We start from the raw sequence: 23,251 nt of genomic DNA, 5'->3' as shown, positions 1-23,251 counted from the left end.
GCTGGGTGCAACTTAACTCGTCAAAATAATACACATAAGAAGCCTGCGTGTCTGCCACGTAGGATTTTTTAGTCAACTTTCAACTAAGTCAGCAAGATAATGGTCAAATTTAACTTTTCTGTTAGCATGGGATATGGATACACCGTTTTAGTTAGTTTGAAACACTGGATGTATTAAAAATTACTCTAGGACATTGGACGCACCTGAAAAAATAGTTCAGGATGTTGGGCGCACCGTAACCTGTTATATATTTTCTTTCTGAAGGCACCAACATGATACGACGAAGTACCATGTGTTTTTTTTGCTGGTCGGGGCAAGTTTTTTCCCCCCGGCGGGTCTTTGGATCCAAAGCTACATTTTCTTCAAATGTCAAGAAATATCTTCTTGCCAAACCAAAATACTTGATATACGTGATATAAAAATTCAATACATTCTTAATATAATCTTTAATGCTCATTTTAGTTCTAATTTCTCAAATTTCAAATCATATTTGATCCTCTATAGAAAAAATGGTCAAAATTTTTATTGTATTATAGGAATTAATATTTTAAATGAAAAGAAATTTGAAGGATCAAAATCTATAATTTAAAATTTGAACGACAAAAACTAAAACAAAAACAAATTTAAAAAACCAAAAATTATATTAACCATTTTTTTTATTTTTATAAAAATAGACTTTTGTTTGTGAAATCATACTAATATGTACAAGGTATGCTGCTATAGCCTTTAATATAAAAGGTCATTAAATATTAAAAAATAGTATTTATTTATTATAAATAATTAATTTAATTAACAATATAGGATCTAACCAAGCGCCCACTACAATTATAGTAACACGTGGCGTATCATAAAATCCATGCACATCCTATAATTGCAAGTCATGCCAAAGGGGATGGGTTTGGGTGCTCATCACAAATATAGAGTACCTTAAATTCATTGAATCTTAATTAAATTTAGATTATTTAGATTTAAATTTTTTTATTTTTATATTTTTAAAAATTATTTTAATGGATACCAAATTTAAAATTATTTTTTAACTATCATTTTCAAGAAATAGTTAATTAACAATATTAACTATACAACGTCTATATATCAGGTATTAATAGTCTAGAGTGTTCATCAAGTGATGAGTGCTAATCACCCAACCCGATTCATATGCAAAATTCTTTCAAAACACAGTCTAAGCATCCATTATTAAAATAGAATATATCTCCCTAATTATCAAAATAATGACATGTAGGTACAACACCGCAACTCCACTTCCGCAGAATATTGTCTCGATTAGTGGAGATCGAGGGACCCATCACACAATCCCTACATGAAATTTTGCATCTCTGAAGGTATTTAACGTCTCCGGCAAAAAAGAAGGCGGAGGTATTTAATGATGCCAAATGAACGTCCACAAAGCCGCTGCAATGACATGTGATATTCTCGGCTGACTCTCAGCGGCGGTTTTCTTTGGCACAAATAACAGGATAGCATTTGCCGTTTCTCTAATTAAGATTTCCGTCCCTGCTTCTTAGAAAGGAACTAGCTAGCTAGTTCTTCCATCCTTGGACTTCAGATTGCAACTGATCACAGACACAAAACCCGGAGCTTCTGATTTTGATCTCCCCTAATTAGTTCAAGTTAGCCCGAGCATTTCCCTGGTGAATTCGAAGAAGAGATTCCAAGCAACCGAGTCAACTCTTCTCGTAGCGATAAGAGAGATGCAAGACATTTCAAAATTCACTGCCTATCAAGCAGCAAAGTAATAAGACTGCAACTAAATCACCCCCACGCAAGAACAAAAGTCTCTCTTGATGTATTGCGAGACTCTAGATATACTGATAGGCATCAGGTGGATAGACAAGGTTTTGGCTGATGTTTTCTTGTCTTTGTTCTATACATAGTTTTATGTGCTGTCGCGTTGTATGTTTGTTTTGTGGGTTTGACTGTATTTCGGCTTATTGAACTCCTGTTTCGTGCTAGTGTTACATTCAATAAAAGTCACTGTCTAGCTCAGAAAGAACAGCTTCTTGACGCGCGTTCTAAAAATATCCTCCATATGTATATATTTCTTCTATTTTTACGTGCTTTATTTGTTTGTTGACTTTAGTAGTACCTTTCATCCTTAATATAAAAATTAGATAACTGATTTCGAATGATTAAAGAGATTAGTTAAATTAATTATTTATAACAAATATATATTGATTTTCTTAAATCTTTTCTATTTAATTATGTACATTAAAACTACATTTAGATAAAAATACTTAACAATTAATGAGAATATTTTTAAAAACATATTATAAATTTGGGAGGTAAAATAAATTGGGATACTATATTTAGAACTGTCAACTAATTTTTATATTTAAGACAGTGTAATTTAACAAGCTGATGATCGAGTCATCAAAACAATGTCATAAAATAATAATAAATACTCGTTCTAACGCCGCATACTTGAATTTGGGAAAATCGATGCCCGGGAAAATCCAACGAGTTTGCATCCTTTGGGCGTTGTCAGGGAACATTTCATTTAGGTGGTTTCGAATCAATGAAAATTATTTTGCAAATACTTATATTTTTTCAATTTTAAATTTGATACTAATATATATTTTTCTCGTGATTAAAGGATTTAATCAAGAGAATAAAACATAAATTGAGAAAAAAAAATATAGGTACGTACCAAATAATTTTCTCTTAGATAATTTATATTGTATTATTTGTGCGTTTTGAGTTTAGTTAAAGTTATACTGAAGGCAAAGGCGCAAAGGGAAGTTCCGCGTCATTTTCTGTTGCTCCCCCCCTAGCCACGGGTATCCTCTTACGCTGTCTTTGACTCGATAGAGAGAAGGAGAGGAGAGAGATTTTAATTAAGAAAAAGAGAAGAGAAAAAAGAGAGGATAGTTACAAAAGAGAGGAGAGGGAGAGGAGGGATTTTAATGGTCTTCTATTTGGATTGATTGGAGGGGAGAGAGCAATTTTAATAATACCTTATTTTGTTCTAATAAAAAATTGACTATTTTAACCTCACTTATAGGATATCAAGATAAAAAGTTACGAATGATAGATTTTAATCAAAGAAAAAATCTTGAAGGTGAAAGAAAATACCAACAGCTTCTTGGAATTAGAAGAAGAGAAAAAAATTTACAAATGCTCACTAATTTTGGAAACAATTATCTCAATAACTTCTTGTTAAATGCTCAAAAGAACTCTCTTATAGAAATGTTTACGATTGATTAGGGGTTAACAAATCAAAAGGGTATATGAGGAATTAAAATATTATCTCTCATCTCCTCTTTAAAAAACTCATTTTTAGAGGGGAGGCTAGAAGGGAAGAAAAAGAGAGAAGAGTCTCTCCCCTCTTTAAAAAATATCTTAACTAAACAAGAGGAAGGGAGTCGTTTCTTTCCTTTCTTAAAAAATTGTACCAACCAAACAAGAAGAGGGGAATAACTACCTTTCCCTCCCCTCCGAAAACCCGTACCAAACATAGTGTCGGGTCTTTTAGTGAACATTTGAATATTGTTTATCAGGAAACAGGCCCTTTTGCGATTGGTTATCTGTTGCTTGTTTATTTTCTATACTTTTTGGTGGAAAGCGGGTCAACTTCGTGTAAAAACCGCACCGTGTGTGTTAACAAAACATATTTTGGGAGTAGATCACCCCAAATTTTTATTGTCCGCTCTTTTAGTATTCTACTTTTAAAATTTATTTAAGCCAGATCCGCGAATATGGAGTTAAGAATAGAAGTGGGCGTTTATTGAAGAGGGAAAATGGCGGGAGCGGGTGCATGTTACGGAAGAAGACGACGGCGGGAATGAATAGGAAAGCAGTTATGGTAAATTATCTGGAAGGAGCGCGCCACATTGAGGTAAACCAGGAAAGTCAACTTTTTCAGGAAAAGGGTAAAAAGAAAGGAGACAGGATGCGCATACGTGTGGCAGGTCGTCCGCTCTCTGAGAAGGAAAACTAAAAAATAAAAAACTAAAAAAGCAAACAGAACACTGGGACTCCCTGGTTGGGTGGTTGGTTTTTATTCCCTCTCCCGTTTGTGGAGAGGAGAGAGCGCCTTTCTTTCTCTCTCCCCCCAAGGAAAACAAACCAAAAAAAAAAAAAAGTTTTCTTTTCCGGCGCCTACCAATTGATCGTCTTACTGGTGCGGGAATGGGAATTCACGCGGGCCTCTCTTCCCTCACACCCCGTTGTTGATATGGAGAAGGTCTCTTACCAATGGATTTTGATGCCGCAATCCCTATGTCCCCGGCGGCCCTCTCCCCAGGTTTTCCATCTGCTTCTTCTCCTCCCTCTTAATTTTGATTTTCTTCCGCGTGCTTGTGGTTTTTCCCTAGCAGAATCCCTTTTCATTATGTGAATTCCTCCCCCTCGCCCTCGTTTTTCTCGGCTTCATCATCTGTTGGTATCTGATTCTTATTCCTGTCTCCTCACCATTGCCTGCTTTCCCTTCCTATTCATCTGATCGCTTTTGTAATTATAGCCTTCGTTGCCTTTCTTGTTTTGCATTTCTAGGCCTGGCTTCCTTCAATTTACTTTATTCGACTATTTTGCGATTAAGTTGGGTTTGCTTATCGGTTAAATTGGTACCTTTTCCCATTTCAATGCAAGTTTCCTTCATCGATCATCTCTCTTTATTTTCCGCCTCTCTTCTTCCGCTTTCCTTTTTGAGCAATTTAAATTGATTAGCTGTTGTTCGGTTTATTGAACACAGGATGATGGTAATTTTCTTATATAGTTATCCTTCTTCTTTGCACAGCCTTCATTCCCTGCTTCAGTTTCTAGCAGTTAGCCCACAAATGACATTGGAGACTAAGTCGCTTCAGTTTAGGATCGTGTTTTTTCCTTTTCCTTCTTTGTTTGTTTGTTTGTTTGTTTTTTCTTTCCGGTGGGGGTGAGGGGTTGGTTTGCATCTGCCTCTATTGACCCTACCCTAATGTTTTTATGATGAGAACATCGACCAAAGACCTTATCATTTGACTTTCTCTTAACTCGAATGCTCTTTAAATGCAAAGGAAAATTTTAGTTGACTAGCATCTTATGCAATTCTCATCTTTCTCAAATCAGCAAATTATACTGGTTACTTTAAAAATAGAAAATAAATAAGTATTATATCAATTAGCAAGCAAGCAATAGTCCCACCGTATTAAATAGTGCTATATATTTACTTCTTGTCACCATTTTGATTAGCAACTTTGTCAAACCCAGCTCTCGCCGTATTAAAGTAAAACCACAAAGGACCAAAAATTGATTGGTAATTTGAAAGGAGCCATAGTTGTGAGGAAGGCAGTGCAGCTAGCATTACTCCATGGCAAGAGACGGCAAGTGCAAAAAGGCAAAAGGGAAATTGACTTGAAAGTTCTTGTTCATGCATGTAACTCTTTTGTCCAGGATGGGGCCATTAAGAACCCAACCGTGATTGGAAGTATCATCATTGCTTCTAGAAGTCATATTCATTTTACTGCTTTTAGAGACCGTTTGAGGGGTCAAGAAAGTGAATTAGGAGCAAGAATTTTCATCAACTTCTCTCTTGGCATGCATGAGTTGGAGCTCTCTATTTTTCCACCTGTTAAATGCATATTCACAACATAAATTTGTGTTATAATTATTGACATCAGACCGTGACCAAATCAATGAGGATGATATTTAATTTCTTCGATTTCCATTCTATATTTTGTATAGATTTAGATTAGATGATGTCTGATTTGAAAATTTTACTTTATTCTTGTGATGTTATTTCAGATGCAATGTGGCAAATGAAATTGAGATCAGGTGAAACAATGGAATCTGGACCTTATCCTGAGCGCTCAGGAGAATTAGATTGTTCTTACTACATCAGAACAGGCCTTTGTAGATTTGGGGCAACCTGCCGATTTAATCATCCTCCTAACAGGAAGCTGGTATAAGTTGCAATCTATGTTGAAAATTTGTGATTTTAAGTTAATACTATCAGGGTTAGACCTTGTTGGCATATTATTATTAAGATTTTTAAACGTACTCATTCCAAAGCCTTTTTATTATCACCATAGGATCCCTCAAAGTGATGAAACTAATGACAGCCTATCTACTATTTTCCTCTGTATATATGTATTTTTTTTTGCCGTGGCGTTTCTTTGTTTATTTTCTTCCTGTTGTTAAGAACTTGGATCTTTTATTCAGCAGATTATTATAATAATGGCATACACCACAAGCATATAGACACAGCGAGAGACTGTTACTTTGCATTTTCATTTTCTTGATCCGTTTCTCATACTTTGCTGCTAACTTTGGGTGTATAAAACTCTCTTTTTACATGCAAAAGTCACATATCTTATGCATGTTTGCATGTTGATCTGCGCATGCATGTTTCTTGTACTTTTGTGCATAAAATAAATTACTTGTGTCAATGATGCCTAATGTTAAACCGCATTGTACTTTTAATACCTTTTTTTTTAATTTTTTTTATATTATGTTATAACATTGGAGAATTTAAATTCCTCATAAATTTTTCTGCAAATGCATTCAGGCTATTGCCACTGCAAGGATGAAAGGTGAGTTCCCAGAAAGAATAGGACAGCCAGAATGTCAGGTATGTGCTTTCTTCTTAATGCACGCACTAGGCACACTGTTGCTTATATATTAGGCGTATGCTTTGCCAATTAGCTCATTCTGGATTTAGAATTTTTGTAAATTTTTTAAAATCTGTTTGAGGTACTTGGGTTTTGAGTTAACATTCCTTTCAGATCTCATATCAAGTTGAGTGAGCTAAGCATTCAGTGTTAGTAATTCTGTATAGCTCAACTTTTAAACAGTTTAGAATGGAAGTAGGGGTGCTTTGCATACCATCTATTTTATGTGCTATTTATTGTCACTGGATTTATCTGAACAATAGTTTTGTTGAGGTGGAATGCCTTGATCTTACCTAAACATTGATGTAACTTGTTCCTGATAAATATGTTAATTTTATTGTTGTTTTCATAATATATCTACCAGTTATGTTGTGTAAGAAAGAGTTGGAAATGATTCAAACTAAATTGTAAATCCTTTTTTTTTTCCTTTCAATTTTTCATTTTTGTTCCAAAATTCATGTTCTCTGAGCTATATGGATGTTAATCTCATCTTTTATATGCTGAACATTAGTTTGTGTTGTGACGTAGGATGCATCTAAACTTGTGTAATTTTGACCTTCAGCATGTTTCGAAAACTAATATATTTTATTTGGTTCCCAGTATTATCTGAAGACGGGAACTTGCAAGTTTGGAGCCACATGCAAGTTTCATCATCCAAGAGAAAAGGCTGGGATTGCTGGAAGAGTTGCCTTGAATAGTTTAGGCTATCCAATTCGCCCAGTTAGTATGCTAATATTTTCCTTGCCATAATAATATGACTTGGATACAAGTAATAAATTCTGAAAATAAATACAAGTAATTAATCAGTTTGTGGTTTATTCTTGCCTCATTGATGGCCGTGTTAATAAAATTAACATGGTTAATACACATTTAGGCAAGTGAAGTTTTAATTCAAATTATCCTTATTTTTGTCTTATGGTTTTCCAAATTTTGTGGGATGCAGTTATGCATTTATGACACCCGAATCTTTTCTAGATGCTTTCTCTAGTTTTTGGGGATTGCTGAATGTATGGTTGTATTTTATTTTATTTTATTTTTGTTTTCTGTTATGAAGAATGAACCTGAATGTGCTTATTATTTGAGAACTGGACAATGCAAATTTGGGAGCACTTGCAAATTCCACCACCCACAGCCAAATAATATGATGATTTCATTGCGGGGTTCTCCTGTTTATCCTACTATTCATTCTCCAACGACACCAGGCCAGCAGTCATCATATGCAGGGGGAATTACAAATTGGTCTAGAGCTTCTTATATTCCTAGTCCACGCTGGCAAGGCCCTTCAAGCTATGCACCTCTGATTCTACCTCAGGGAGTGGTTTCAGTTCCTGGGTGGAGCGCATACAGTGTAAGCTCATCCATGCTTTTCTCAATTAAAGAAAATATGAAAAGTGGTATGCTTTTCATGTGGACATGTAGATGATTATAAGGAACTGTTCTGGGATGGGGTTGTCTTACGTTTAACTTAATGTGATTCACCATTGGACATATGTTGTCACCCAAAAAAAAAAAAAACATTGGACATATGCATCCCCTGTTTCTTTTGCTAAAAATTATTATTTACTGAGTCTTGGCAACATGCTAATGGGCTATTTTGTATTCTCCAGGGTCAGGTTGGATCAATCTCTACTTCGGACAGTCCACAGCAAACAATAGGAAATGGTCAAATGTATGGAACTTCCCGCCAGGGTGAACCAGCAAATGCAGGATCTCAAGGGACATATTCTCAATTTCGTTCTGGCTCTGTTCCTCTGGGTTTTTATGCTTTGCAGAGGGAGAACATATTTCCTGAGAGACCTGGTCAGCCTGAATGTCAATTCTACATGAAGACTGGAGATTGTAAGTTTGGTGCAGTCTGTCGGTTTCATCATCCACGTGAGAGATTAGTACCTGCTCCTGACTGTGTCTTGAGCCCTATAGGCCTTCCCCTACGTCCAGTGAGTTCTATTCTTTACTACCAACGTATCTCTCCCATGATGGTTTTCCCTTTGTCCTAGATTCTATTCTTTTCTAAATGTATAGTGCATGATACCATGATGGTTTTCCCTTTATCTTAGATTCTATTGTTTTCTAAATGTATAGTGCATGATAGCTCTTGGATTGAATCTATTAAGGTCTTGAAAAAGATTTGCCTTTCTAATTTTACTGGTGGCTTACCCAATTTATCACCGCTCGTGGTACATAATGCCTATTTGTTTCCTGTGGTAAACAAAGCTTATTTGATTAGAAAGTGACAAGTTCTCCTTTTACGGATCGTAACCTATAGTTCATTGATATCACAATCTCTGAAAAAACTGTTAATAAACCAGGCGTGCAGCACATTGCACACATGCTGAGATTATTGAAGGGGACATAGAAGATTTAGTTCATGTATGACCACAGCTAACTTAAGAGGGGTATTAATGGTTTGAAGTAGTTGTGAAATGAAAAATATGAGATGACAAAGAGAAAGTGAACACTTGAATCATATGAAGCATCATTTTCCGTGTTATTTTTTCTAATCAAATCATGGTTTCTGAACATTATTGGAGTTACCCCATACTTCTGTGTTTACCTTAGCTTGATCCTCATTGATATGTTGCAAGCTGATAGATGCATTGTCAAATTTCCTCCTACAGGGAGAGCCTTTGTGTGTCTTCTATTCTCGTTATGGCATATGCAAATTTGGCCCGAGTTGCAAGTTTGATCATCCAATGGGAATCTTTGCATACAATATATCTGCATCACCTTCATCCGATACCCCTGTCCGCCGTTTATTGGGGTCTTCTTCAGGAACTGCTGCATTGAATTTATCATCAGAAGGACTTGTTGAGTCAGGCTCAGCAAAGCCCCGGCGGCTTTCACTGTCAGAGACGAGACAGATATCTTCCGAAGAAAGCATTGATGACGAGGGATGAATGAAGTGTTTTAGAAATGGGTCATTTGCCTTTTACAATTTTTTTTGGGGAGATAAATGAGTAATCTGTAAATTCATTTTCTCCATTGCTGGAGATGTACAGAGGTCATGTCATGGTAACTCTGTCAACCTGAAAATGCATGCAGTTGACGGATATAACTGTTCTGGATTTCATGTTGCCATATTGTATAAAATTCAGCAAATATTGTCACATTGGGTCAAACCTGATGTGAACATTTCTTCTTTCCTTAAGCCTGTCCTTTTAACTAACTTATTCCTGTGATGCAAAATTATCTTCTTGCATAATTTGATAACCGAATGCTGCCTCCTTTGTGAATAGTTATGCAGGTTTGAAATTCATATCTGCGCTTTTAAGACCGGTCATTATTCGAGTCTTATCTTGTACCGGCTGCAGCACCAAACACATCCGTGTTATTTTGGTCTGCATCTGATTTTTTAGAGCAATTATGCTGCGTGTCTCGTTGTTCTTTGACTGCACTATGATAAGGAATTAGATGAGTCTGATACATTATATGGAACTTCAAAAATTTACATTATTTATGACTCATAAATAGTGCAATCTTCTACATATTTTAAATTGCTTTGAGCTTTGAGATTAATAACTTGCAAGGGATAGGTTAGCAACATAAGAGAGGTTATGACTGAGTTATCATTGGGGTTACTTGAGTTATTTTTCTATGTTCTTATCTTTTTCCCACAATGTTCTTGTAATTAACTAAACATTTTAAGTGATTTGATCATGCATATTACTCTTCTATAGTCATCTTGCGACGTAATTTGGATTTTAAGAGATGACTGTCGTGTAGGAGTTGCAACCTTGACTTAACTACATTAAAAAATACGAGAAAATTGCTCATAAGTCATAGGGATCCAATTCCAACATATTTGTCATTAAGGACTTCAATTTTGTACAATTGCTAATAACTGCTAAATTTCTTGTTAGCAATTGATTGTGAAATGATCAAAATGTCCTTATAAATGCCTTTACATAATTTGTAAGAAATAAAAATATTGTGAATGGTTCAGCAGTGTTTTGAAAATATTCCGTGATTTACAAGAGGTTCTGCACAAAGTTGAAATATTGAAGATTTAAAAGAATGAATAAAAAGTCTTGCATAGAGTTTAAACTTTGAAGGTTGAGCAACCTCAGGTGTCTGCCGTGGTATCGTAAGGAATGGTTATATTTGCGAATTCTCCATAGTCATTTTCTTCACGTTGCAGCTGGGGATGATTTTATCAGCACATTTAACCGCAAAAGTACTAGGCTACTAGACATAAAATTTATGTCGGAAACGACAGAAGATAAAAGGGTGCACCTCCAGATTGGGATCTTCGTGCTTATCGTTTTCTCCTCTTGAGATGTACATACGGCGCAAGCTTAGCTTGGTTCTGCTCCTGAAGTCATGTTGCATTGGCTATTTATTATTATTTATATGGATCGTTCCAACATTCATCCCGCTCCACAGCCGCTCTCCATCGTTTTCTAAATTCACGTAATTCCCGAAACGACCGTCTCCTCACCTATCAACAGTGGATCATTAAGCGAGTAAGGCCAAGGGATTACTTGCGTTATGAAAAATTCAAAAACAGAAGCTTTTCTTTTTGCCCGGTCAGAATATGGGATTTTGCTTCTATTGACAAATCAGGGCAGGACAGGATGATAACTTACGCCGACTCTGTGATCCATAGCCTGAGATGAGACCTGCATGTCGCAGATAATTCTCAGTTTCATTTCAAATAAGCCTTCAATTCCATATTAGGATTGGAGATATTCTATTTCTGACCTCTGTATTCTCCTCTAATGAACCTCCAAGAGTGGGGCGATTATAGTGGACTATGTATTCGGCATCCACAACGCCAACATTTTTTGTTCGGTCTCCCTATCCAGAAAAAGCCATGGTCAGCATTGAACTAAAAGCCAAAAGCAAAGGATGGATACTATGAATTTTGCTTGCCTGCGCGCAATAACCAAGCTGGATATCTAGTCCCCATGCATGGACCAAGTCACTCTGTAAAATGAGTCATAAACAGTGAATAAACATGTAATCTTTAACGCTAAGCATCACAGAATGACGCACCTGGATCATGTACCAAACGCACCGCCAGGCGGCTCTAGAAAAAACAGGAGCCATCATCTCTATCCACCTAAAGCAAAAATTTTATATTTCTTCAACTAGAAATAATTAAATAAAAAGATCGTGTGAGGTTACAACAAGAAACTTGTACCCGGTGCAAGGAGGGGCTGTACTGTTATCATCACACCCTTCACCACTACCAGCAGCCTTGTATGTCCTTCTGCAAATATAAAATGACCCAAAGCATTCGTATGGTATACAGAAGAATTTGAAGCAAGATCGAATATATCATCAGAAACATGAAAACTTAAGCTAAGCTTTTTCTCCTGCCTTTCCTCCGCTGGTGGGCTTGTACTGTGAGGTAACTATACCGCAAAAGCGCAGGGAAAATACGGCATCAGAAAATAAGGGGCAAGAGGGGTTGAGAGGGAGAGGGACTTCCACAAGGCTTCAACAAGACTTTAGTCATTCACACGTATTGCTAGCTGGTTAGTGATTTAGTCAACCTTAAAAGTCTTTCCTATCAGGAAATAAGCGGAGTCCTGTAGAGACTAGAAAGGTAATTGCAGATTGCCAATGATACCTCAACATCTAGCTGACGAAATAGAGGGGAAAAAGCCGTCCCTGATAAATATGTTTTGCATATTCCTGGGGTAGAAAGGATACCTGTGCACTTCTGACCTCCTACGTACAGTAATCTGATGATGCACTTCTGATTCTTTAGGATCAAGTGCAGGTTGTGAAACCTCCAGACCTTCTCTTTTGATGATAGATACATACCTAAAGTCAACCAGGAGACGTCGGACATTCATTGTTAAGAAGATTTGCTTGCCAAGTTTTCCAATAAAATCGGGTTACCCTCCCAATACATTGATTTTTGATATGATGGTAACTAAAAGCTACATGAGATTATGTAAACTACAAATCTACAAAATTATGTTGGTTGTGCATTTGCTCTATTCATATAGCATCAATCCTTGAAGTTTAAAGGTCCAGAGGGGTACAACAAGTTAAACTGATCAAATATTCACAGAACAAACCATTCACTGCTCCCGGAAAAGATATTTCACATACTTATCAGGGTGGAAATTTTCAACTCCGAGGTCCTCATCCCAAAGGAAAATATATCCATAATCTGCAACTATGTCAGGGTGTAAGAAACGCTTGGCAAACCACCTAATCAATAAAAACAGGCACATGAAATAAGCACATTTAGGGTAACTAATACTATCTTATTGATGGGGAAGAAAAATGGGGATCATTTACCATTTACTTTGATTAATGGCAGACACATGAACCACTTGATCACTCCATTCAAAATCCTTCCACTTGTCCACAATACCATCGTAATGGAAGAGCATCACAACGAAATCACTTGCTAGAAACTGAAATTTAAAAGGAAATAAGGGTCAGGATTCATGCACCATAATGGAAGTTAGCAAGCAACCACAAAATGGGTTGGAAGACCTTTTGAACCATTTTGCTCACAAGATCTTTCTGCTTTAGCCCAGCTGTCACCGCAAACAAATTGGTTGACACATTTGCCTTAATCTGTTTAAATTTGTGCAAGTCAAGCACACGCACAATCGCAAATAAATTATTTAAAGGAGCATAACATAAAAGTGAGATTGAACGGCCGGTATGTGCATCATGGTAACTGAGTAATGGATAAAGAGATACAAGGTTTAAATAGAAAAGGCACTAATAGCCTGCAGTAACAACTTGAAACTAGAGAGAGAAAGGGAGTAATTTGTAAAAAATATTAATCGGTTTACTAAATCAGAATGCGCGATCTTCCCTAATTAGACACGCACAAAACCTGAACACACATTTCAATAAGCCAAGTATAATTTCTGGCTTGGCATGGTTAACGGTGATATACCAAGGTTCTATGCCGAACTATATAATTCAGTGGGGAGTTTGGTGGGATCCCAGTAAACTTGATACTGTGCGTTCAGGACACACACCACTTCAGCACTCGTTATAAAATTTCCTTAAACAGGGAGGTAATCACGTTGTCCATGTTCTTCTTCGTCCATGGGTCACAAGAAATACACACACAAAAGGTCCGAAACTCACATCTATTTTGACGTGACTTCTTCCTGGAGGATCCCATATGCGTCGCATTTTGAGATCAGAAGTATTGGAGACTATACCTTGAGGTAATGCCTCACTCCCTCTGGGTCTGCACTGATTCTACTAAACAAGATAAACAATATAAGTACAAATTTGGATTTGAACATATACAATGTCCGATAATGAGTAAATCATCTAAAAATATGATGTAATGTCGGAGTATAAGAGCATGCATGGTGAGGAGAACAAACCTTGCATTTGTCAGATTCCAAATTTTGAAGAGCACCGTGCGTTCTCCATCTTATTACTTTCTGTAGTAAGTGAGATCAAAGTGACCATCCCAAAGTATTGAAATTTGAAAGAAATCGAATTCCTAATAAATCGACATCAATTTAACACACGAGCTTCTATATCTGTCCAGGTGGAAAAAAACACTTCTAAGAAGAAAATCCGTCCTCTAAGAGCCACTGGAAAAGAGTGGCTTAATGCCGAGAGAATTTATCCATGTACCTCTCTGTAGCCTTCTGCAAAAAATGAACTTGTAACGAACGTAACAACACAGAGTAAACCAGCTGCCGGGAAGATAAAGCAAAGATACGATTTTTTACTCTTTGAATCAGCAGCAAATAAAGATGCCTGGTACAAGGAAGGAAGGGAAAATGTGCTCAGAAGCATTTATTCGACTGTTTTTTTTTTCTGTGAGTGAAAAGAGATATTATTACTGAAGTACTTACAAAGGCAGGTACGAGGGAATGAATGAAAAAGCATTTATAAGACTTTAAAAGGAAGAAGATGACAGCCGGGGGGGGGGTGGATGATGACGTTGATGGAGGAAGGGCAAAAAAAAAAAAAGATGGTAAGAAAGTATGAATGTGTAAAAATATAGAAGAGAAAAAATCTCCAATCTCTGCACATAAAGGTGAGTGATTATAGTGGGGCATTGGCCAACATATGAAAAGAGAAAGGATCATATGCCTGCCATCGATCTGAAATTCATAAAAGAGTAGGAGAGAATTAAAAGACGGAAAACAAAGGAACAAGAGAGTAGTTGGTACATGATCAGATGGCCTCATCTTCGCCAACAGCGAGCGCTCAATTTGAGTGCGTTGTGATGGGAATAAAGAGTGATATGGATGTAGGGAAGGAAACGGTAGATACGTCGAGGGAGAGTGGGATTGGAAAATGGGCATTGGGTAGGAGGATGAGGAGGAGGAAGCAACGAATAAGGCGCGCGCACGGTCAAGATCGGCGTTACCAAGCTGCTCCCCTCCATCAAACATCCCAATGTTACTCTTTTTTATTTAATTATTTTTTAATGATTCCAATTAACCCGGACTGATTGCATGTTGGACTTTTCCGACCCGACCGTTGTTTAATTCAGAAGTCAATTTTGCTTGTAATTTGTTATTATCTTTTGTCCTGTTATCTAAAATAGCTACCATGTATGAGCAGTTGACAAAAACTTAGTTCGGTGTTCAATTTTATTAATTTTCTCCCATAATATCATTAATTGTTTTAATATTTATATATATTTACGCATTAAATTCTAATTCTAACCGTTAAATGAAAGGGCTGCTTTTGAAAAATATTACAAAACCCTCGCTCTCTCAATTTAGACGTATTTGATATTTAATCCTCGATGGGTAAAATTTACGCAATGTTCTTCTCGAACATATTATGTATGTCATCGTCTTGACCCCCGCTAGCAATGGTCGAGTCCGAGTGAATCACTGCGCGGCATCTTTTTTAAAATGTCTCTGATTTCAGATGAGAGGGGGTCTCACACACACACACACACACACACAATAGGGGAGTAATTCGTGCTTCTTTCTCTTAATGATGCTTTTGCCGTTGAGATTAGACCAGTCGATCGAATATTATATTCTCCTGCTTCTGGCTGGCTAGATCGAAAATTTTTTCTTTGTAAAAAATTTCTTACCGAGAAGAAGCAGTGGAAGCCGCGCATTGAGGAGTGCAAGCGAAAAAACAAGCAGCTCCTCAAACCTTTTAATTACATGTCCACTTTAAGATGGTGTTGAATATATTCTAAGATTGTGCCTGCCGTATTATGTTGCCTCGGGTTTTCACGGTTCACGTAGTGCATCAAAGACTTTCATCATCAGCGTGTTACGTTCCGGCGAAGGAGCGTAGTACAGAGATGCAAATTAAAGGGCAAACACGCGCGAAAAGCGAGTAGTTAAGATAGCTTCTGTAGTAGTCAACACTTGTATTACTAATGCCTTGGCTGGATTAATGTTGTGGTACGTGATGCTTTACACTTACTACCCATATGGGATCGTATTAAAATACGTACGTTGTTCTTAGCAAGGCCCTGCAGAATCACATTTCTTTCCGCTGACCGATAAATAAATCAAAACTACAACTAACAAAATACTAGATTTACACGAGCCTTGAGGGCACGTAATACTTGAGCTCGACAGGCTGCTTGTTGAATGTTGAGGCAATTAATTTAAATATTATAAATTTGAAAATTTAAATAATACTGGTTCCGTAGCAAGGCCCAAGCCCCTGGTTAAAAAATCCCAGATCAGACTGTTAACGCACAAACTCCAATATTGCGTAGTAGGCTATCAACACGGGGAGCGAGACGATCATACCGAAAATCACCCTGCAGCATGCAAAGAGTCGAAATCTTAGGTCTCACGCACACGTACAGCAGCAACAATATTAATTATTTATTTCAAATACTCACGCTGTGCTGAGAACCTCCGGATGCAATCCATATTCTTTGGCAAAAATGAATGACGTTATGGACTGCGGCAACGCTGCCTGCACGACAACATAATCCATAGTCATTTTCTTCTTGTTTTAAAAATCCATCCGTATCTCGTATCATACACAACCCAAATTCTAATCCCCATCATACTATTTATGATGTACATTTCCTGCTTCATCACTTTAGAATCAAATCAACGCGCCGCCTACTGAGACAACAAGTTGTTTAATCTCTACTGTTGTTCATTGATGCTTTCAGAACGGACAATATAATCTTATTGTTCAATAAAATGACAAACAAATTAATTCAGAAACACCCACATATAGTAATTACAACATCGTCAATAAAATTCTCCCCACGTGACATTCCACTTGTTCCTTATTCCTTCCCTTGTCTCCTCTTTTATTTCTTTGTTTGCGTCATTAATTACTTTGATTTCGGTCACGAAAACTCAAAGCTATGCATAGTTCCCTTCTACAGTTATTCCAAACCAAACTAATTCCAGCCACTAACTTATGTGGCGAGTTTGTGGACCATGTATCAAGATTCCCCGGGGGGGGGGTCTAGAAACTATAAGAGGGGAAAAAAAGGATACGCTTTCCTGGGTGGACATTGATTCTCTATCTCTCCTCAAAATTGGTCCATACCGTCCTTTTGTACTCCCTCCGTTCCTTATTATAAGAGACATTGATGCTTATGGCATGTTCCTATATATAAGAGACACTTAAAAGTTGTCTCTATTTTTGTGTGTTGATTTCCTATTTTACTCATATTTATTGTCTCCAACTCACATTCTCTCTCCTTCCCACTTCTCTTTCTTTGAATAATTTACCATTGTCCTCTCTCATGCTCTCTCTCTTTATTAATGAGGGTCTTTTTGGAAAAAAAATTATATCTTTTACACATTGATTGTTTTTAACTAATTTTAACTGTTTTTTTATCAACGTAATTCAGTTATTCGTCTCTTATAATAAGAAACAGAGGGAGTATTTTTTTTCAGAGAAATATAATTACACGACAATGTATAGATACAATTTTATAGAGTATTCTTAATTATGCTAATGAAAAATTAAGTACTATCTCCTGTCCTAATTATAAGAGCTAGTTGACTAATTTGAGGAGATTAAAAAAATAAGTTAAATTAGTTATTTGTAATAAATATGTATTGTCTTTCTTAAAATATCCTTGCTAATCAAGTATATTGGCTAAAATTACCATTATTAGAAGGACTATTTTGAAAAAAAAATACAAAAATATGAGAGACAAAGTGGATTAGGGTCTTATATTTAGGACCAAAATAAAAATCAAACAAAATCTTCTTATACTAAGGACCGGAGGTAGTATTTATGTATTTTTTTCCCTCAAAATAGTCCTTCCAATAATAATAGCTCTAACCAATACAATTGATTAGTAAGGATATTTTAGGAAAGATAACACATATTTATTACAAATAACTAACTTAACTTCTTTCCTTAATCTTCTCAAATTGATCAACTAACTTTTATAATTAGGACCTCAGGTAGTATTTAGCTGCTCATGTTTAAAAGTATTTGGAGCATCAGCAGAATTGTCCGATACAAAAGTACTCCCTCCGTTCTTTATTATAAGAGACGAATAACCGAATTACGTTGATCAAAAAAACAGTTAAAATTAGTTAAGAACAATCAATGTGTAAAAAGTATAATCTTTTTTCCAAAAATGCCCTCATTAATAAGGAGAGAGAGCATGAGAGAGAACAATTAAATTATTAAAAGAAAAAGAAGTGGATGGGAGAGAGAGTGTGAGTTAGAGACAATAAATATGGGTAAAATAGGAAATCAACACAAAAAAGTAGAGACAACTTTTAAGTGTCTCTTATATATAAAAACATGCCATAAGCATCAAATGTCTCTTATAATAAGGAACGGAGGGAGTAACAAGGAAGAAAACGACTTGCCCATCGGGATAAATCTCTTGAAAATGCTGCGTCAAATTTAGGAAGGCAGGTATAAAAGTTTTTATAGAAGTATAATGGAAATTTCGATGGAGAAAACACTAATCGAAGATAAACTCAGAGGAACTTACAACATTATAATAGGAAAAAATCTCTTAAGCATGGAATTTTGCTTAACACTGATAGTTGTAAGAGATTTAATATTTACAAGTTTAATTTGTTTCAACTTATAAACAAAAAATTTGGACCAGTAGATATTAAATTTCTTAAAATTCATTAATATTCAATAAAATTCATAGAAATATATGTGTACTTATTTTTTTTATTTAATATTTATGAATAATTTATTTACCAATTCGCTCACCCAGTCTCTTCCTAGTTCTTACTGTGCACATTTCAATACAATTACTGAATTACAAGTTTTAGGTTAAGCATATTTTATATGGAAACTAGGTAGTAAAACAATGAATAGATACTGTATAACAGTACACCCTAGTATAAGTGGATCATATACATGCAGAGGACGGATTTGCCCCGTCTTAGAAGACACAGTAATCAGTTTGTTATCTTTAATTTCTTTCGCCCTCTCAATCAGCGGGTTAATTAATTTCATTGAGTATTAAACCTAAAATAATAGAGCTGCACATTCGAAAACAGAAGAGGAAAAGGCAAACCTGAATGATAGCGATTCGTAAAACGTCAGCATGCAATCCCACAACGATGGAAGCAACAGCCATAGCCGCAGGTCCGGCTACCAACTTTAGAACCATACCTAATACCGTCAGACTGGATCCACAAGCAATAAACTTCTCCTGAAGCGCCATGAAAATACCTGCAAAACATACAAGACATTGCCCTGTTTAACACACACACACACACAAATACTGCTCTAATAACAGATCGCCATGGCGAGCACTCACCCATACTAAACATGGCAGTGCCTGTGCCAGCCCTGGACATGATTAATACAGACCCCTCTACGATGCTTGGCATTTGCAACTTCCACCTGTTCATCGACTTAATCATATAGATATATATATCATGAAACAACAATCAATTAACTAATCACTCACACATGCCTGTTAGCTATGAAGGCCCAGGAAATGCCAACGACACAACCGTACGTGTTAGGGTTGACTGCGAGCTTCAGCCCCACAATCTTCATGGACTTCCAGAAGGGAGGCCTGCTGCTGCTCACCACCCCCTCATCCACTACCACTGCAACAGCAGTCACATAATCTTTAGGCTTTTGTTGAGAAGGGTTTGCGTTATTAGAAGTAGTCATTCCCGCTCTTCGAAATTCCAAGACAAAGAGGAGGAGAGTGAGCCATACGATGGCCTGCACAACTGAGGACTGGACGACGATGTCGACCCCCAACGGGCCATACATGGCCTTCACGAGCGGCACCCCCACGACCAGAGAGTTGGTTAAAGTGCACAAGGAGAAGCTGGTGATGGACCAGGGGTAACTTCCCTTGGGAGAGCACTTGGCCCACAAGGCCAGCACCGAGACGATGATGAACTTGGAGATGGTGTCGGCGGCGATGAAGGGGAGATTCATGTGGAAGGGATCAATGTGAGCTGTGAACTCGAAGGTGAACAGTGGCAGCGTAAAGTAGCACACCAGTCGGTTTATGGCTTCGCACTGCTCCCTTGTGAAGATCCCCCACCACCTCACTGACCCATACCCTAACACAAGGGCAACATACAGTGGCACCATCGCCGCCACCACCTTATACACATCTTCCCATCCTATCATCTTCTTCGATCGTCTCTCACTTCGACCTGTTCTACTCCTCGGTAGCTTGTCCGCTTATATATATATATATATATATATATTCACGCCCGTGCAGGTAAAGACAAAAGCTAAGTTTTGATGAGGTCTATTCATTCTATTTCTATGGACAAGCGATCTCCTGCTGCGTAGTATATTTTTATTTTTAGATTGTGTATGAGGCTTGGGTGGACGTACGTTCCGAATTTGATTCTTTTCGAGGCAGTGCATATGGGGTGTGTGGTTGATTTTGCCAATGGAATTTGCTTCCGGTCATACAATTTATCAGAATAAGGAATGAGATGCAGCGATTATTCTACTCCCACTTCTCTTGCAAATAGAGTTTTGTGTTTCGTTAACTCATGCTCATTATTATTCCAAGCATATCACTTATTGGGTATTGATCACCAGCTAGCAATAATGCAAGCATCACAAATTCCTGCTCTCCGAAATTTCTTCTTTCCTTGTCTTTTTTCCTGCTTGACATCGACGTACAAATCTCTGTGTCTCACCCTCCATACCAAGCACCTCCGCCTTAAAGGTAACCCGTCAGATTTAATCAACTATATATTTTATTTGTTGAGATTAAGTTGCATATATATCTTGGCGCACAGGGGCATCATGAATCAAGTCGACATTTAAATACGGGGACCAACGTAACTGGAGTGTAATGAGTTATCGCATGTGCCCTTAACGCTGAAGTACCTAGCTAGGTTACACTTGATTTATGTATTACAGGGGCCGGGGTCTAGCCTCGTTATGCCATTGATATTTCAGCCGGCCGTACCACCTCTATCAATTCTTGTTATCGAAGTAATTAATAATAAATATATAATATTCTCACTGGCATTGGTTTTCTTGCTCCGGCTTGTCTTGTCAATGAGATGTTAACGTTCCTGAACTTGTCATGTGAAAAATCAGGGAAATATCTGGTGGGCAACGTAGGCTCCAGGTGATGATTTTAGTCTCGTCAGCACTGTCCATGATGATGGATCGAACAAATATAATGGCTTAAATGGTCTTCACCGTACGTGCACCTGGGAGAACAAATTCAATTCTTGCGCACAGAAATTCATATATTCTGTCTTGCTAATTGTGTACCGGATAGATGAGACCACACGCCCGCTAAATAACTAAATATTAGGAGACACGCGTGCTTGCATGTAAAACTATAGATAGTCGTTCCAATATAATACTACTTCCGGTTTTAGTATAAAATTTTATTTGATTTTTATTTTAGTTTTAAATATAAAATCTCAATTCATTTTATTTTTTATATTTATATATATTTTTTAAATAGTCTTTTTAATAATGATAATTCTAATCAATACACTTGATTAGTAAATGTATTTTTTAAAAAACAACATCTATTTATTACAAATAACTAATTTAACTTATTTTCTTAATATCTTTAAATTAATCAATTAGTTTTTATATTTAGGATTAGAGGTAATAGGAGAAAAACTGCCGAAATATTTCGTCTGCCTCCAGGAACACCCTGCACTTTTCGGCCCTGAAAATCTGTTTGTTTCTAGCATAAAAAGAGCGGAGTGAGTTTGACGCAAGTGGACCCACTTGTAACCACCTGAATTATTCTAATTGGAACTCTTCATCTCCCTCAGGCCCAGCGAAAAGTTAAATTTGATCTCCCAATGCTTCGTTAATTTGGTCTTTTTACGGACCGACACGATCTGGACTCAACGAGTTATTAAAAGAAACTGTAAATTAAAAGAGACAAAATTAATCAAACGATGGCCTTCCAAAGGAATATGGAAATATCAGTGACAGCGCGAGCGATGATGATGTCATGGAACTTTATTTGAATTCCATGTTTGGAGGAGGAAGATGTGTAAAGAACTTGAACTAGCTGTGCAGCGGAGTCATCTGGACAAACTTGCGAAGAGATGTGCCAGCTTTTTTCTAGGGCATCTAATCTCCCTCAAATCTCTACCTGAATTCTCCGATTCGTAGTATTGCTTGTCTGGGCATATAATTTCATCGGAGTGTCACTTCAAGCCATACTTACAGCCCGGCCCATTGTACTCAATTGAATCAGCCACCGCTTTGATCGGTTGAAAATATTATCTCTGGTTTTTAATATAAGACTTTATTTGATTTTTTTTGGCCCTAAATATAAGACCTCAATCCTCTTTGTGTCTCACATTTATGTATTTTTTTCTAAGATAGTTTTTCTAATAATAATAGTTTTAGCTAATACATTTGATTAGTAAGAATATTTTATGAAAGACAACACTTATTTATTACAAATAACTAACTTAATTTCTTAATCTCTTAAAATTAGTCAACTAGCTCTTATAAATAGGATCGGAGGTAGTATAATGATACTGCACATGTGCTTGCCCTTGTCCTCCTTGAGGTGCGTTTCCTTTTAATATCCCTTGTTAGCAGCGGCTACAAGCCCCGACATTTTTCAGCGTAGAGAATTGACATACGCTTTCCCTCTCCAGATCACAGCCTTCCCGACCACCTTGCTTCATCATGTCCAATCCATGCATCTATCAATCCGGAAGAACCCATATATTGTAAAACCGATGGGAGCTAGGAAAGACGAAATCAGAGAAGGGATGGGCTGGAGAGTATTAGCCTGTTAGGAACAAGATCAGTAGCACGCGTCAATGGCACACTTGCCGTTCCCCCACTGCTCCCAGCTGGTTTTAAGTAGTTTATATAATACTACCAAGTTATTTTGGTTCAAATATCTCATATGCATACGTCCGTTAAGTTTATACTTAATAATTACAAAAGTTACATATGCAAGCAAGCTTGACCAGATTGTATTGCCCGGCCCAAGCTTTGGTGATGATAGGGATTAGATAGCATTGCATGGATTACTCGTGTTCCACTATATTTTCATGCGGAACCCGCTCATATTATCCGCCTAGCCATGTTCCCGTCTCCATTCTCGAACCAGTTGGGGTGATGATTATTTTGATAAGTATCTTAAACTTATCAGATCTATACCATTTAGATTTTACTTGGAGGGTCTAGATTAAATTTCTTTTTTTTTTATTTGTTTAAAATAATTATTTTAAGAGATATGGAATATAAAATATTTTTCAAAAATAAGTTTTTATCTACAAATAATTAATTAAAAATTTAAAATTTGAACCATTCAA

The 23,251-nt window shown here is 36.8% G+C and overlaps 3 protein-coding genes across 5 annotated transcripts; 1 reads left to right on the top strand and 2 right to left on the bottom strand.

Annotated features, from left to right (window-relative positions):
• The first annotated feature begins 4,047 nt into the window (after positions 1 to 4,047).
• Positions 4,048 to 9,788, top strand: LOC114746278 (zinc finger CCCH domain-containing protein ZFN-like). Its single transcript, XM_028934507.1, has 7 exons — positions 4,048 to 4,261; positions 5,737 to 5,894; positions 6,500 to 6,562; positions 7,203 to 7,322; positions 7,657 to 7,950; positions 8,210 to 8,539; positions 9,221 to 9,788. The coding sequence occupies exons 1-7, from the start codon at positions 4,213 to 4,215 to the stop codon at positions 9,497 to 9,499; spliced, it is 1,293 nt and encodes a 430-aa protein (XP_028790340.1). The 5' UTR covers positions 4,048 to 4,212; the 3' UTR covers positions 9,500 to 9,788.
• A 981-nt stretch (positions 9,789 to 10,769) lies between these two features.
• LOC114746186 (uncharacterized) lies at positions 10,770 to 14,798 on the bottom strand. Of its 2 annotated transcripts, XM_028934379.1 has the most exons (14): positions 14,726 to 14,798; positions 14,181 to 14,306; positions 13,922 to 13,981; positions 13,674 to 13,790; positions 13,062 to 13,145; positions 12,861 to 12,979; positions 12,669 to 12,770; positions 12,261 to 12,374; positions 11,746 to 11,814; positions 11,598 to 11,664; positions 11,475 to 11,528; positions 11,304 to 11,399; positions 11,189 to 11,221; positions 10,770 to 11,040 (listed from the first exon to the last, which is right to left on the bottom strand). In XM_028934379.1, the coding sequence occupies exons 1-14, from the start codon at positions 14,741 to 14,743 to the stop codon at positions 10,945 to 10,947; spliced, it is 1,155 nt and encodes a 384-aa protein (XP_028790212.1). In that variant the 5' UTR covers positions 14,744 to 14,798; the 3' UTR covers positions 10,770 to 10,944. The 2 variants fall into 2 exon arrangements, with proteins under 2 accessions (XP_028790212.1, XP_028790213.1); XM_028934380.1 differs by lacking the exons at positions 14,181 to 14,306; positions 14,726 to 14,798 and having other exon boundaries at positions 13,674 to 13,793; positions 13,922 to 13,943.
• A 1,101-nt stretch (positions 14,799 to 15,899) lies between these two features.
• Positions 15,900 to 20,121, bottom strand: LOC114746187 (auxin efflux carrier component 5). Of its 2 annotated transcripts, none has more exons than XM_028934381.1 (5): positions 19,414 to 20,121; positions 19,261 to 19,346; positions 19,015 to 19,172; positions 16,384 to 16,460; positions 15,900 to 16,299 (listed from the first exon to the last, which is right to left on the bottom strand). In XM_028934381.1, the coding sequence occupies exons 1-5, from the start codon at positions 20,097 to 20,099 to the stop codon at positions 16,227 to 16,229; spliced, it is 1,080 nt and encodes a 359-aa protein (XP_028790214.1). In that variant the 5' UTR covers positions 20,100 to 20,121; the 3' UTR covers positions 15,900 to 16,226. The 2 variants fall into 2 exon arrangements, with proteins under 2 accessions (XP_028790214.1, XP_028790215.1); XM_028934382.1 differs by having other exon boundaries at positions 19,420 to 20,121.
• Positions 20,122 to 23,251: the final 3,130 nt, after the last annotated feature.

Source organism: Neltuma alba, unplaced genomic scaffold, assembly GCF_004799145.2.
Source record: "Neltuma alba isolate B1F8T4 unplaced genomic scaffold, ASM479914v2 tig00004928_pilon, whole genome shotgun sequence".
Classification (NCBI taxonomy): Eukaryota; Viridiplantae; Streptophyta; class Magnoliopsida; order Fabales; family Fabaceae; genus Neltuma; species Neltuma alba.
The sequence above is the reverse complement of the archived record's forward strand: the minus strand, read 5'-3'. Positions and strand labels throughout refer to the sequence as shown.

What these genes read in the sequence shown, in the direction of transcription:
- LOC114746278 (XM_028934507.1), top strand. Translation starts at nt 4,213, where the DNA reads ATGGATTTTGATGCCGCAATCCCTATGTCCCCGGCGGCCCTCTCCCCA. An exon ending in ATCCTCCTAACAGGAAGCTG is followed by an intron (nt 5,895 to 6,499) that starts GTATAAGTTGCA and finishes AAATGCATTCAG; the next exon opens with GCTATTGCCACTGCAAGGAT. An exon ending in TAGGCCTTCCCCTACGTCCA is followed by an intron (nt 8,540 to 9,220) that starts GTGAGTTCTATT and finishes TTCCTCCTACAG; the next exon opens with GGAGAGCCTTTGTGTGTCTT.
- LOC114746186 (XM_028934379.1), bottom strand. An exon ending in GAAAATTTCCACCCTGATAA is followed by an intron (nt 12,375 to 12,668) that starts GTATGTGAAATA and finishes GGTTGACTTTAG; the next exon opens with GTATGTATCTATCATCAAAA. An exon ending in ACAGCCCCTCCTTGCACCGG is followed by an intron (nt 11,665 to 11,745) that starts GTACAAGTTTCT and finishes TTTTTGCTTTAG; the next exon opens with GTGGATAGAGATGATGGCTC.
- LOC114746187 (XM_028934381.1), bottom strand. Translation starts at nt 20,099, where the DNA reads ATGATAGGATGGGAAGATGTGTATAAGGTGGTGGCGGCGATGGTGCCA. An exon ending in TACGAATCGCTATCATTCAG is followed by an intron (nt 16,461 to 19,014) that starts GTTTGCCTTTTC and finishes GTTGTCGTGCAG; the next exon opens with GCAGCGTTGCCGCAGTCCAT. An exon ending in CCGGAGGTTCTCAGCACAGC is followed by an intron (nt 16,300 to 16,383) that starts GTGAGTATTTGA and finishes TGCATGCTGCAG; the next exon opens with GGTGATTTTCGGTATGATCG.